The sequence below is a fragment of the Panicum hallii genome, chromosome 3 (genome assembly GCF_002211085.1).
Source record: "Panicum hallii strain FIL2 chromosome 3, PHallii_v3.1, whole genome shotgun sequence".
Classification (NCBI taxonomy): domain Eukaryota; kingdom Viridiplantae; phylum Streptophyta; class Magnoliopsida; order Poales; family Poaceae; genus Panicum; species Panicum hallii.
This window is the reverse complement of record NC_038044.1, coordinates 43,689,433-43,704,707: the sequence shown is the minus strand read 5'-3', so window position 1 is coordinate 43,704,707 and position 15,275 is coordinate 43,689,433. Positions and strand designations below refer to the sequence as shown.

At 49.5% G+C, this 15,275-nt stretch overlaps 1 protein-coding gene across 1 annotated transcript; it reads right to left on the bottom strand.

Moving 5' to 3' along the window:
* Positions 1-402: 402 nt before the first annotated feature.
* On the bottom strand, positions 403-14,770 carry LOC112884306 (peroxisome biogenesis protein 2). The gene is made up of 8 exons (XM_025949683.1): positions 14,443-14,770; positions 13,936-14,049; positions 13,670-13,826; positions 11,659-11,795; positions 11,479-11,579; positions 10,901-11,018; positions 7,411-7,577; positions 403-746 (listed from the first exon to the last, which is right to left on the bottom strand). Exons 1-8 carry the CDS (start codon positions 14,554-14,556, stop codon positions 641-643), a joined length of 1,014 nt encoding a protein of 337 aa, XP_025805468.1. The 5' UTR covers positions 14,557-14,770; the 3' UTR covers positions 403-640.
* Positions 14,771-15,275: the final 505 nt, after the last annotated feature.

Below are 15,275 nucleotides of genomic sequence, written 5' to 3'. Positions count from 1 at the left end.
TATAATAAATCAATGACAATATATTATGTTACATTAAATGAGTTACATATTATGAAAGTGTATTTTATGACTATACAGCAATATAACTTCAACCTTGTATTGTCAATCTATCTATGATTTTATACGTACTGGCGATTAAACAATAATGTTAACTTTTTCTTGAAGGGCAATAATGTTAACTTAGGACAAACAAAATTCAACTTAAATTTTGACTTATATCTGTAATCGGAGCAAGTAGATTTCTTATCTAGAGAGGCAGCTGCACATTCGTAAAACAGAAAAGTAGGAACGATAGTCTTATAAGTCTTATAGTTATTTTTTATTTTTGCTTTTTAAACACTCTTTTCTTTTTCCAAATACCAGGCTATAAATACTAAGAATACAAGAAATCCCTTACCCAAGGAAAAACTCTTGAGCCTTGGCGAACAGCTGTCTACAATATGCAGTGTACTCAATAAAATACAAACGTGACATTCAAATACAACCAGCAATTCATGGCATCAAATTTTTTCATACTTGGGCCATTACATGTACATGTCATGATGCACATTCTCGATGGGGGCATCTAAACTTCTAAGTATGAAGATCAATGGGGTAGTCAGTGTACATGGGCAAGAATTCTTGAACCCGACTAAGTAAACTAAACTGATCCTTGTCTTTGAATTGCAACAACCACCTCGTTACAGCGTGGGCATCTATAAGAACTCGTAGCTGAACACCGTGTGCGTAGACAATAATAGCAGTACCTGAAAACAACAAAGAATGTCTAATGCAAATATCGACATAGTAAAGCTTACATACAATACCAATAGCATAATAGGTAAGGAAGAAATTAAGTCAGCCCTAAATCAAACTTGTCTGAAACCAACATGTAAGCCAGATATTGCATATTCACCTCGCACATGCACAACTCATACTAACTTTTAGACACTCGAATTTCTTAGAAGACATAGATATTAGACTGAAATATGATTATAAATAACAGTTGTCTAGAAACCCTGGTAGGATCTTATCATTCCATAATTTTAAGATCTATGCACATGCTTTTCCTTGTGTACCTCTCCTTTTGTTTTTGATCTTATATCTACTACTGTGAACTAATCTCAAAAAAAAAAATACTACTGTGAACTAGAGTAACAAAACCATCCCAGCAATACTAATCTAGTAATGGTTATCGGAAATGTGCCTTTTCTAACATGCTCCATTGTTGTGCAAGATGTTAGGATGGAACCTACTGATCAAGGTGCTAATGGTCCGAGAACTAAGACCATAACTGCACATAACCATTGTTTTACTAATATATGCTATCCCACACCACACCATCCCAAACCATCATATTTCAAAACCAAACTAAACCAGGCCGCATGCATCATGCAACCAGCTAACTACACCAGCTAGCTCCGTTTGTGCACGTTGCAGGCCTGCAGCTGATGTTCATGTTCGCCTGTGCGTGCTGCAGGCCTGTCCAGTTGCACTAATTGGCCAGAACGATCCCTCTGAGCCAACAAATAAACTCGAAAACAAAAGCTCAATCCGTACCAAACTATTAGTAGCAGAATTTTCACTCTTATTGAGAGTGAAGATGACACTAGGAGTTGGAAATTTTTCTGGATTTACTTCTCAAACTCTACCACAATGCCATACCCTCTAACGGGTTGGGGATACATATTTATAGGCTGGTAGCCAGCCAAGGATATGCTAGTTGCTAGTCCAAGATGCCAAACTAGATGCTGTCCTAGATGCTGTCCTAAAAGCAGTCAAGATGCTGCTATCCTAACTGCTCTAAAACTGCTGTCCTAGCTGCTCTAAAAGCACCCTGCCCACAAAGACAAGTACAGAGACCTATTCCCATCATTCTCCCCCTAAGTCTTATGCATCGTCTTGTGGGAAATCTGGACCATCCCAATCTTGGAGCAGAGCTCCAGGAACCTGATCCTCCCAAAAGGCTTGTGAGCAGGTCTGCAAGCTGGTCCTTGGTGTTTATGTAGCCTGCCTTGATGCTCCCTTCCTCCAAACAGCCTCGGATGAAGTGGTACCTCACCCGGATGTGCTTGCTCCGTTCATGGAAAACGGGGTTCTTTGCCAAGGCCAGAGCGGACTTGCTGTCCACTCGGAGATCCACCGCTCTAGCGTCTTTGCCGAGGAGATCACCGAGCAGTCGAGCGAGCTAGATCGCCTGAGTCGAAGCGGTGGAGGCCACGATGTACTCGGCCTCACAGCTGGACAGAGCTACCACCTGCTGCTTGACCGACTGCCAGCTGACGAGGCACTTGCCAAGGAAGAAGAGGGTCCCACTGGTGCTCTTGCTGGTATCAATGTCGCCGGCGTGGTCGCTGTCACTGTACCCGACGAAGTGTGCCGCTCCGGGGCACCTCGGGTAGTAGAGGCCGTGGTCGAGAGTCCCCGCAACATAGCGGATGATTCTCTTCACAGCCTGCTGGTGCTCCGTCGTCGGTCGCTGCATGAACCGACTAACATAGCCGACGGAGAACGCCAAGTCCGGCCGTGTGTGGGCAAGGTAGCGAAGGCTCCCCACAAGACGCCGGTACTGGGTAGCGTCCACCTCCTCTGCCCTGCTATCACGGCTTAGCTTCAGCCTCTCCTCCATCGGAGTGAGAGCTGGGTTGCAGTCGGTGAGCCCAGCTAGCTCAACGACGCGCTTGGCGTAGGCGGTCTGCCGAAGTGTGATCCCGGAGTCGTCCTGATGCACCTCGATCCCCAGGTAGAAGGAGAGAGGCCCCAGGTCACTCATCTGGAAGGTGGCCTTCATCTCTTCCTTGAACGCCGCCACCTCCGCAACCTTGGTGCCGGTGATCACCAAGTCGTCGACATAGACGCCCACCAGCAGGACATTTCCTCCATTGCCCCGCCGGTAGACGGCCGCCTCGTGCGGGCTTTGCTCGAAGCCCATCCTCCTGAGCGTGGAATCCAACTTGGTATTCCATGCCCTTGGGGCCTGCCGCAAGCCATAGAGGGCCTTGCGCAGGCGCAGCACCTTGCCCTCCTTGCCGGGGATCGCGAATCCCGGCGGCTGGTGCACGTAAACCTCCTCCTTCAAGTCGCCATTAAGGAACGCTGACTTGACGTCCATGTGGTGGACACGCCAGCCCTCCTGGGCAGCCAGCGCAAGGAGGAGTCGCACGGACTCCATCCGTGCAACGGGGGCGAAGGCATCGTCGAAGTCGATTCCCTCCCGCTGCAAGAAACCTCGTGCCACCAAGCGAGCCTTGTGCTTGATGATGGCGCCGACTTCATCCCTCTTCAGCTTGAACACCCACTTAAGGGTGATCGCGCGGTGACCACAAGGGAGATCAGCAAGCTCCCAGGTGCGGTTCTTCTCTACCGCATCCATCTCCGCCTTCATCGCGGCACGCCATGCCGCGTCTTTTTCGGCCTCTGCGAAAGACCGAGGCTTGCCGTCGTCGCACACAAGATGCAACTACCCCTCCAGGTTGTGAGGCACTAGTCCCGGCACTGGCTGGTCGCCAAGAAGATCCTCCATCGTACGGTACCGCAACGGCTCACCATCGTAGCACGTGTCGATGCGCTCCTCATCGTGAGAGAGTGGGGTAGCGAACTCCACCGGGCTGGGCTCGACGTGAGCTAGTGCTGGGGTAGACATGCCCGGAGAAGTGGCTGTCAGTGCTGGAGTGCATGGCGTTGCCAACTGAGGTGGAGCCGACGAGGAACTCGTCTTAGCCGAAGTCGTGGCTTGAGAGCATGGTGTCGCCAGTTGTGTTGGAGTCGGCGAAGATGATCTCGCCGCAGCCCGAGTCCTGGCTGAAGAGCGTGGTGCTGCTGGGGTAGAAGGCGCTGAGGACGGTGAAGGCGCGGGGACTGGGGTAGGCACGCTCGTCGAAGAGGGGCTGCCTACTCCCCCAGCTCCATCGAAGTGGAAGTACTCGACAGTGAAGTCGTCGTACGTCGGAGTCGAGCCGTCGTCCACCGCCTTGTCCCACGCCCATCCCCGGCCTTCGTTGAACACAACGTCGCGCGCGGTGCGCATACGCTGTGTCTTCAGGTCGAGGATGCGGTAGGCCTTCGAGCCCTCCGCGTAGCCGATGAACACTCCCGGAGTGCTCCTGTCGTCGAGCTTGCTGACATGGCCAAGCTCCTTGGCGAACGCGAGGCAGCCAAAGACCCGCAAGTGGGAGACCGCCGGCTTGCGCCCATGCCAAGCCTCGTATGACGTCCTGCCCTCGAGTGCCTTGGTAGGCGAGCGGTTGAGGATGTAGACGGCCGTCACCACGGCCTCTCCCCAGAAGACAGCCGGCATCCCCCTCTGCTTGAGGAGGGCACGGGCCATCCCTACAACCGTCTGGTTGCGCCGCTCGACTACGCCGTTCTGCTGCGGGCTATACGGCGGGGAGTAGTGGCGCTGAATGCCTTCTTCAGCGCAATACGACGCGAATTCAGCTGCCGTGAATTCGCCGCCGTTGTCGGTGCGCAACACGCGCAGCTTGCAGCCACACTCCGCCTCCGTCGCAGCCTGCGTGCGCCTGATGGCGTCCGCAGCCTCTCCCTTGCTGCCGAGGACCATCACCCACATGTAGCGGGAGTGGTCGCCGACGAGCAGTGAGGTAGAAGGGTTGTGCCACCTGCACATGGAGGACATAGAGACGATTTGCGCCCCTGGTTACCTTGGCAATAAGGCGACGCTGGCGATCCCAAATCCTCATGACTCCGTCCTCAACCATCACGCGCGAGCCGTTCTCATCTAGCTGTCCCACGCTGATGATGGAGTTCCTCAACGCAGGAATGTAGTAGACTCCGGTGAGCAGCCTGTGCTCACCGGACTTGGCGGTGAAGACCACGGAACCGACGCCCTTGATCTCCACGCCGGAGGGATCTCCAAACCTGACGAGGCCTCGGATGCTGGAGTCAAGCTCGGTGAAGAACTCCCGTCGGCCAGTCATGTGGTGGGTGGCACCGGTGTCGAGGCACCACCTGTCGGTCTTGTCGTCGCCGGAGCTGTCGCCGAGAAGGGCGTGTGCCTTCGGCTCGTCAAGGTGGAGGAGAGCCGCTGCGGCCGATGCCGCTGGAGGTAGCTCGATGCGTGTGTGTGCCAGGAGCAAAGCTGGCTCCTCCTCCTCCGCCTGTGCGACGTGGGCCTGGACGCGTCGTGGCTGTCGACAGTCCCTAACCCAGTGGCCAGACTTACCACAGTTGCGGCAAACATCGTCCTGTGCCGGCTTGCGCTTGCCAACGGCGCCACCCTGGGCGCCTCCGCGCACGCCATCCTCAGCACGTCCTCGAGCCCCAGCCTGGGCGCCTCCCTGCGCCTTGCGCGGCTTGCCGCGCTTGCAGCCGTCTGTCATGGAAGAAGGCTCCCCCTTCTTCCCGTCACCTCGGCAGACCTCCCACTGCTTCCCAGCGAAGTGGAACCTGCCGCCAATGGTGACAGGGTCTGAGGAAAGCTGTGGCTCGTCAGCGTCGACGACCTTGAGGCGACCAATCGCCTCCTCGATCGACATCGTGGAGAGGTCCACTAGAGACTCGACCGAGCAAACCATCTGCTTGTACTTCGGGGGGGCGCAACGAAAGAGCTTCTCGATAGCTCTTTCCTCGTCGTAGGAGGCGTCGCCGAACTGCACCAGCTTCTGCCTCAGGGTGTTGAGACGGAGGGCGAAGTCGTCGAGGTCCTCACCTGGCTTCAATGCCAGGTTCTCCCACTTCTTGCGAAGTGTCTGCAGTGCGGGCTTGCAGGCGTGGTCGCTGCCGATGCGTGCCGCAGCGATGGCGTCCCAGGCCTCCTTGGCAGTCTCCTTCTGTGTGAGCGAGAACTGCATCTCGGGCGGGACTGCAGCAATGAGGGCGTCCATCGCCCGTCGATCCTCGTCGAAGTCGACGTCGCCGTAGTAGACCGCCTCCCACAAGTGCCGCACCTGGAGCCTGATCCTCATGATCGCGGCCCACTCGACATAGTTGGTCTTGGTGAGGGTAGGCCACCCACCGTCCCTGACGACGGCCTGGACCCCGTAATGGCCTTGGCGCTGGTATGGGGAGAGGGAGTCACGCCGCCTGTGAGGGGCGCGCTCTCCGTCGAGCCTACCGTGTCGTCGGTCACGGGCCATCTCAGCCTCCAGCTGAGCAACCCTCTCCCGCAACCGCTGGGCCTCCAACGCGCGGCCATCAAGTGCGCCTCCGCCCGGAGCGCCGCCGCCGTGCGCGCCTCCGCCTGGAGCGCCACCGCCGTGCGCACCTCCGGGAGCACCGCCGCCATGCAAGCCTCCTCCAGGAGCGCTGCCGGCACGCTGGCCTCCTCCATGAGCGCCGCCGCCGTGCTGGCCTCCTCCGGGAGCACCGCTATAGGCGTGCTCGGCTGCCCACCGCGCCGCACGCTCTCGAGATGCATCCACGGCCAGCAGCTCGAGATCTGCGTCGGTGTTGTCGTCAGCACAGACGGAGCTGCTGGCATTGCTGCGCAGAGCATCGGCCTCTGCTGCCACCGCACGTGCTGCAGCCGCCGCTACTTCCGCCTCCACCTCCGCTCTAGCTGCAGCCAGCTCCGCTGCTGCCAGCCTCGACGCCCTTGCCGCTGCGGCAGCGGTCTCGGCAGCGGTCTCGGCCGCTGCCCGCTCGCGCTCCTCTGCTGCAATGAGTTCGGCCTCCTGCTGGCGCCGCACGTTCGAGGCGACCGAGTGCCGAGAGTGTCCTGCAGACATGGCGCGCTGCTGGGGGGCTGTTGCTGCTGCTGCGTGGAGCGGATCGTCCATCAGACAAGCTGCTGCTTGTCTGTATAGAGGAAGGGGGTTGAGCAGAAGCAGCCGGAACTGCTGCTGCTGCCGCTTCTGCTGCCGGCAGGGGCTGCTGCGAGGCTATGGAAGGGGATGAGCAGGAGATGCTTAGGCTACAGGATAGTACGGCCCTGATACCACTTGCTAGTAGCAGAATTTTCAGTCTCATTAAGAGTGAAGATGACACTAGGAGTTGGGAATTTTTCTAGGTTTACTTCTCAAACTCTACCACAATGCCATACCCTCTAAGGGGTTGGGGATACATATTTATAGGCTGCTAGCCAGCCAAGGATATGCTAGTTGCTCGTCCAAGATGCCAAACTAGATGCTGTCCTAGATGCTGTCCTAAAAGCAGTCAAGATGCTGCTGTCCTAGCTGCTCTAAAACTGCTGTCCTAGCTGCTCTAAAAGCAGTCCAAGATGCTGAGAAATGCTGAGAAAAACACCCTGCCCACAAAGACCAAGTACAGAGACTTATTCCCATCACAAACCAACCCATGGTGAAAGAAAAACCAAACCTAACCAGACCAATAGACACCTCAGCCCATTTGACACTGAACCAAAGGAGTCCAGATAGCAAAACCAGACCGTTAAAACTGGGCGCAGCCCAAACCATTACCAGCTTGACCTACTGAAGGGATATGACCAAGGTACAGTAATGAGAAGCAACATACCTGTGTTGACATGGAACAGCTACAAAAGGAATGCTAGGACTGGACCGACATATAGGACAATCTGCTTCATCACCAGAAAAACCTGCCGAGTTATCTTTGGAGAAAGGGAGAAGGAACTTCTTTACTGAGGATGAGTTTAAGAGTGGAAGAAGCAAAAGCAACATTTCCTGCAGAATTAAGCAGTGTCATGCATAGCTCAAAGTTCAGGATTCGATGTTCTATTATCTACAGTACATTAAAATAAAATCTATCTCAATATCAAGATGCTGGCAAAAACATCAATGAACACAGGAAAAATGATCTCTGATATGAGACAAAAGTTCCCCAGAGTATAAACATCAGCATTTAGCAATGTCCATAAGAATAATGCTTGAGATTGCTTGTAGTACCATACTTGCCTAGTTTTTCAAAGAGCAAAATGAACCCCAGGTCCCTAAACTTGTACCGCTGTTCCAGTTGGGTCCCTAAACTCTCAAAATGCACATTTGGGTCCCTAAACCGTTTAAAGGGGTCCATCTCGGGTCCCAAACACGCCACGCGTGCTCCCAGCGCCAACGTGGCATGCCACCATGGCATCAATACTCAAAAGAGTCCTCCACATTCCGCATCCTCTCGCTCTCCCTCCTCCCCCCTCTCTCTTCTCCTCCGATCTCTCTCTCTCTCTCTCCGACTTGCGCCATTTTGGATTGGAGCCATCCGTGTCAATCTCCTTCAACGGAGTTTTATTCCCATTTTCAAAACTAGCAATCGATTACTCGACCAAATCGCACTCAATTATCGTTCGTTTTTCACTGGAAATGGAGCGAGCTACGCGTGATCTGCTAGTTGCCACCACCGCCGGTGAACCGCCTTAGGAACTCCGTCAGGCTCCAGTTCGAGCCCCTCGCCCCCCCCCCCCATGGCCGCCCTCGCCTCCTACCTCCACGGGATGCAACCGCCCCCAATGTTGCAGGCGCCACGCACCACGCTAGCTCCTCAGCCTCCACGATGCCGTCCACCTCGCGTGTGGACGCCGGCGCTTGTCCGCTCCGCGACAAGCCAGGGTCCGAGTACTGCGGCGCCACGACCAGCGGCACGCCGCAAGCCACACCCTCCAGGGTCAAGTTCCACCCGCCATGCATCACGAAGCACGCCACGGACGGGTCGAGTTCCACCTGTGGCGTGAGGCTTGCCGGTCTGCGGGGGACCGGACAGCCACGGGCGGGTGCGCCACCACCGCGTGGGGCCGCGAGCGCCTATGGCCGGTGCTCCCCTCCTCCTCGGCGCCATTCCCCTCCCTCTTCCCCTTTCTCGCTTCTCCCAGCTCGGGCCGAGCCGAGCTGCCTACGCCACCGGCCGCAATACGCTAGCCACACCCCTTCCCTCTTCAATTGTCTCCGCGATAGCCTCCCCCACCTCCTCCTCCACCTTTCCCACCACTTTCCCCACCTGTTCCAGCCATTTTCTGGCCGGAATTGCCTCTGCTCCGGCCATTCGCCTTTGAAGTCCGTTGGAGCTCCAAGCCGCACGCCGACAAACCTCCTCCGGCCTTCCTCCACCCGAGCTGAGCCCACGGTGAGCACCATGGCGCCGCTCTCGCCTCCCTAGCCCTTCTCTCCGCCGCCCCTCGCGCCACCACGGCCAACTCGCCACCACCGCTCCACCCATCGCGGGCCACCTCCACGCAGCCCTACGCCGCATCCCCGCACGCCACGGCTGCACCTTGGCGTGCTGGCCGCGGTGCCACCACCATCCGGCCCGACGCCGGCAGCCCACGGCCGGCCAAGCCACCGCCGGCCATGGCCTGGCCTCGGGCAGCTCGCCCTTGAGTTGCCATTCAGAGGGAGAGAGAGAAAGAGGAGTAAATAGGAGGAGAGAACACTATGCAGGGGGATTTTTATAAATGTTCGCTAGCATGGCAACCACATGGCATGCCACGTCGATACTGGGAGCTCGTGTGGCGCGCTTGGGATCCAAATATGCATTTTGAGAGTTTAGGGACCTAACTGACACAGCGGTACAAGTTTAAGGACCTGGAGTGCATTTTACTCTTTTTCAAATGTGTTCAAATTTCAGACTGGATGACACTTTTGCTTAAATAGTAAATATAAATTCGTTGGTTTTTATCTTGTCATCTTCCACTAAGGAGAATTTGATGAACAGTGGTAATGTTACTAGTGATACTTAGCTTTCATAAACCTAAATAGCTTAAAAAACACAAGTATATACATACACAACATATCATATTAGAAACCCCATTTACAATGTGGTCTAGTGCAGTCAAGCCCCTTTCACCCATTTCGTTACATTTCAGTTCTTATACTAATATACTATCAAATTTATTGAAATGGAGCCACCAGCCCATTTTATTTACTTACATTCTGTTAGGCGATTATGACCTTGCAAATTACAAAACTCACTGCTGTCCAAGAATTCTGATGCATATTAGAGGAAACTTTATCTTACATGACACATACAGGGTTTTCGAATGTAGAAGAATGTTATGGCAAGGATTAGAGGTTGTGCAGAACAATGGGGACTTGGTGGGAGGCGAATGGATTTCGAACCGAACACTTGAGATCGAACACGCCGGAGACGGCTGTGCTGAAACTCAAGGCCCAGAGTAGATGGGGATGTCTCCTGATAACTCTTTCGCTCATTCCAAATAGATTAGATCAGCATGCATATATAGCCGCCCCTAATGGATGCAATCTACTAACTTGACTTTCCTGACAAGTTGTGTAGGGATAACATTCTAATTCAACTACCTTGAAATCTAACTAAAGAGATATCCTAACAAACTACTGGACGCTGGATGAATTCTTGCTGCTGCCATAGTACTCCTTGGGCCACATGGCTGGCCAGCCGGCTTAAATGACACAAATGGCACCAATAGTTTTTGTGCAAAATCTCAGAAACTAACTAAAGAAACCTGCACATCAGCCTCTGTTCACTCTACAATAAAAGCCACATTACCAATCCATTATTTGCAAGTGCCTAACTAGATAGTCCTGAGTACATTTCACTACACCTACAAGGATTTCTTTACAGGACATACAGTTTTTACGCCACCACGGTCATGCAAACTGCATTTGAACAGTGGTAACAAGGCAACATGTTTGACTTGGTAAAATTTTTATTTCAAGGAAATGTAATAGAGATCCCCTTTTTCATTTGGAATTGAAATATGTGCAGTTAAGGTATCCTTATCCTCAACCTCCCCAAATTTGCATCCTACTATCTGGAAGTGCACAAACATATGCAGTCTACAATGTCAAACAGTGGAGGATATCACGCAACTAATTATTCAGAAAACTGGTAGGTGTTATGATCCATCAAGAATATATGTGATCCACATTGGCTGAACATATCATTAGGAATATCAGTATATAACTAAATACACAATCAAAAGCCTAGATCAAACTGTAAAATTGATAACTGCATAAACTAGTGACTTTTTAGGTACCAACTGATTGTGAGATAACAACAGGGCTGCAAGAAAGAGATTTACCGAAAACTCATTCCAAACTAGCTGCCGATTCATGTACTCAAAGCTAACAGCTCTATTCATGTTGGGGCTCTCGTAAACAAGTCTTGCTTTCAGAATTCTATCTACAATAGTTTTGTACCTGTACAAGTACATAAGCAAGGCTCAAATATAGATGTGTCATGTGGACTTCATAACAATTAAAAGGTGAATATGACAATAATCTTCTTTTTTTATAAAAAATAGAATAGCTTTCCATTTTTTCACATCGTATGTTGATCTAGCTCATTCAAATACAACATACCATTATTTGTCAATTTCTTATCACAGTGTAGGGTACATGCTGTACACGTTCACTATGTTAGATTTCTAGATAGATGGTTAGCAATGCCAAACTAGGTGCCACCTGTTAGGGGCCTGTTGATCATTTCTTTTGTCATGAAATGACAGGAGAGTTGCCCACCATTATATTAAGAAGCAGGAAGGAACAAATCACAAAACCGGTCTGATCCCATGTCCAGATCCTGTTAATCATGAATAATTTCTGCAATCCTCATGATGCAAGAGGAAATGCCCATAATCAAATAGGCACAAGAAGGTACCTTCCACCATAAAGGAACAATAACAGGTTAAAGAATGAAGCGGCTCTGTACAATCCTTCAGCATTCTGCACTAAACTCCAGGTGCGGCGTGCTAGTGGTCTCTACAACATGAAATGGATATTTTAAGTTATAAGAGTGAAAAGCAATTGTAAGTTTTCAGAAAGAAGATATGAGGGTCACCTGTTCAGAAGCACCCCATCGACGGAAAGCAGAAAAAGACTGCAATCTTGACCATATATATTGGCCACCAACAAAGCTAATACAATAAAATATCTTTTGAGAAACAGAAAGCCCAGGTCCTTCCAAACCTGTTCTTACTGAAAAGCAAAATGAATCCATCAGATGTAGCTCAGAAATACTCATCTAAATATCACTAGCACTCCCTCAAACAAAACAAATAAGTATGAAAAAGCAGACTCCTGTGAATGTGGCAAATGAGCTAAACTTGGCGAAGATAATGGTATGAACTTGGGATTGAAAAAGATAAGCAACAGATGGACCGTAATTCATATCGATGCTCTGAATAGCTATTTAGGTGGAACTATATCTGCTATTCTGCTATGTCAGATAACCTTGGTGCTGTTCAGTTCATTTGAAGAGCTTGACCTCAAATTCGGTTTGATAAAAGAAAAAGAGATTGTCTATAGCATGCACTGAAAAAAAAACTCCAACCAAGCTGTAATTTTTTATGTGTTCATGTAAATATGATATACTGTGTTCCTGAATGGTTAACACCATGCGGAATGGGGCCAGAAGGGCACATCTTGAGGGGACAACATGCTAGAAGAGGAGAGGATGAGCATAGATGAAGAAGGCTTTAGACAAGGTGAAGCCTGATGCTTAGTCAAGTAATTGTTCAAACGTAAAGGATACGGTTTTGATAGTCCTATCCTTTTTGTAGATGGTGGAAAAGACTTATCTATAAACAAGGAAATACTAAAGATATGCAACTAATCATGAGTCACAACAAACTAACAGATTATGAGATACACATGTAATATCCCAATTATGCAATAATATGCAAAACAGCATGCATGCTATGCCTCCTGACAGTGTCCGCCACTAGCACAAATCCGTGATATCCAACTTGTTTCATTGCATAACCAATTTCCAATTGCTGTCCTGTGCTGCAATGCACTTTATATAAGATGGCTGTGGAAAGTAGTTGTTATAAGATCTATCACACTTTTTGGTAATCAGATTATAGTTTGATAAATTATTTCATCCAAATAGTTAATACTTCCCTATTTTCCCTCATATAGTCAAGGAAATATACTACCTAAAGCTGGGTGCAAGTTAGGCCCCTGTGTAACGCTGCTGGAGTCCCCAGCATTCTCGGTCAGATGTAAAATGCTTGCTAAGCTTTCAATATAAAGCTGGGCGATTTTCCTTTGATCCAAATATAATCAAGGAAATATCCTTCATCAACACTGTTCAGAGAAAAAACAGCTAGAAAAATAACCAAAAAATCTGGAACTGGTTGCTCCAAATAAGATGATCATAATTGAAAACCACTCCACTGTGTATTTGTATTAGGTTTTTCTATAAGCAGCCAGTTCTACTCAATAGGGCATGAAATTCATAATGAAAACATACTAGGTGGGGATATCATGCAAAAGCCTAAGGTTTGACCCTAATCCAGAACAGCAAAATATCACCCTGTTTCAAAATAAATTTGTTGATCCAAAACATCAACATGGACTTGGGGTTTTCAAATAAAATAAGTTTCATTAACTACAGTAGTCATATGAATATTAGAAAAATGCTTATCATAATTTTCAGAGCCTAAGATTTCTCAGGAAAGATGCTTTTTGCGCTTTTAATCTGTGGTGATTTTAGAACATAGCATCTCAAGTGAGACCTTGACATTGAATAAATTGCTAAAGGTCACCGTGTATTAGCAGATTAAATCTTTTGGGGGTAATAAAAGGACAGACAATGAACATAATTGCAGAAGCAGCCTCTGCATGGAAAGTTAGACCTACAAGAGCTAGGTGCCTCAACCACATTATGCAAGCAAAGAGTATACTAATGTGCAGGAAATGTGCAAAACAATGTATCTTAGGCAAAAATGTTCAGGAAGACCAACCACATACACTAAACCAGCATGATTAGTTGAAGAAAGAGGCATGAAGTGCATACCATATGAAAAAAATTGACAGCAATTGACATAAAGTTAATAGAAAAATACCTTCTTTTCCAGTGATGGGCGCTGCCCGCTCATCTCTATACCTTAGGTTCATCAGTGCATTGCCTGGGGTTGGCTTGTCAACCCAAATTGAGAACCTCCAGATGAGGAATTCGAGGAAAGCATCGAGTTCAGGCTCATATTGGAATAAGAGTCCTGGCTGATATGAAGAAAAAGCATGAAAACTGAAAGCACCAACTAGCAGTGCCCTTAAGCTCTATGCAAGCTGAAAAGAGCATCCAATGCACTGGGGTTAGTAAAGAAAGCACCTTCATTAAAGAGAACACTTTGACTAGCTGCTCTTTCAACATGGCAGACATCTCAACATCTAGCCTTGCAGCATCAAACTGGTTCACCCTAGATATTGAAATTGGGATAATGACCTGCACAAGAAAAAGAGGTTCCATCCCACATTAAACTTTTATGCCTGCAATCATCAGGCCCATTCTGACAGACAGATCACAAAATTTGTCTTCTATTTAACAACCACTAAGCATTCTATTGATAAAAGAACTAAGAACCAACAGCTACATCAGAATTAACAACAAATATTGCAATCAATAAATACGCTTTTGAGAGCTCCAGAACAGCAATCAATAAATATCGCAAAATTTCGTATGTGTACTTCATATGCAAAACCATAGCCTAGAACAGCAAAACCAACAATCCCGTATGCTTGTGTGGGATTTCAAGTCCCATACAACAACAAATTATGTAGCATATCAAGCGCCATGCAACAAAACAACCCCAAGAACACAGGGGAAACGCATCTGTACCTTGGATGTATCGCGCAGCGACTCCCACAGCGGGACGAGGCGTTGAAACTCGGCGTGCCATGCGTCCTGTGGCGGAGGCCCGTCCGAAGCAGCGGCGAACTCAACGTTGGGCATAGAGGTTCAGTCCAACCCCAAAAGTTATTGGGAAATAAACTGCTCCCACACCTCAGGTGGATTGGCCTCGTGCGACGAGGAGGAAGAGCCGGGGAGGTCCGGGCGGAGGCGGCCGGCCGGTGCGGGAGCTCGAGGCGCGGCGGACGGCCGGCGACGGGAGCGGAGGCGAAGCAGCAGGAGGCGTCGGGCGCGATGCGAGGAGGAAGAAAGTAGATAAGGGGGGAAATAAAATGGGAAGGAAAGAAAATAGAAGCAAAAGAAACAGCAAGAAAAATAAAAAAAGAAAAAAGGTAATATGAATATTTCATCTTCTCAATATATTTTAATTAATACGAAGAAGCCGTTTTAACTTATAATATGAAGCCAGAAAAACCGCTCCACTGAGAGCTAGAAGCCGTTTCAGCTAGAGCCATAGCTCTTCCAAACATGTTCTTAGTGTTAGATTCGAAACCACGGGACTACTAACATGGTGTATGATAATTATAGAATAAGGGATGGGGCATATCTCATATCTTATATCTACTGTAATGTACCTGGATTCGAGTAGGACTAGCCAGTACAAAAGTAAACTACTCGGTATGGCTAGAGTAGGACTTCTAAGTTTGTACAGTTGTAATCCTGTCCCCCGGAGTATATAAGGGTGGGTAGGGACCCCTCCAAAACATCATCTAAACCTCAGGCAATACAAACCACCATACAGGACGTATGGTATTACGCAA

What these genes read in the sequence shown, in the direction of transcription:
- LOC112884306 (XM_025949683.1), bottom strand. Translation starts at nt 14,556, where the DNA reads ATGCCCAACGTTGAGTTCGCCGCTGCTTCGGACGGGCCTCCGCCACAG. An exon ending in AAGTGTTCTCTTTAATGAAG is followed by an intron (nt 13,827 to 13,935) that starts GTGCTTTCTTTA and finishes TCTTCATATCAG; the next exon opens with CCAGGACTCTTATTCCAATA. An exon ending in GCCCATCACTGGAAAAGAAG is followed by an intron (nt 11,796 to 13,669) that starts GTATTTTTCTAT and finishes TTTGCTTTTCAG; the next exon opens with TAAGAACAGGTTTGGAAGGA.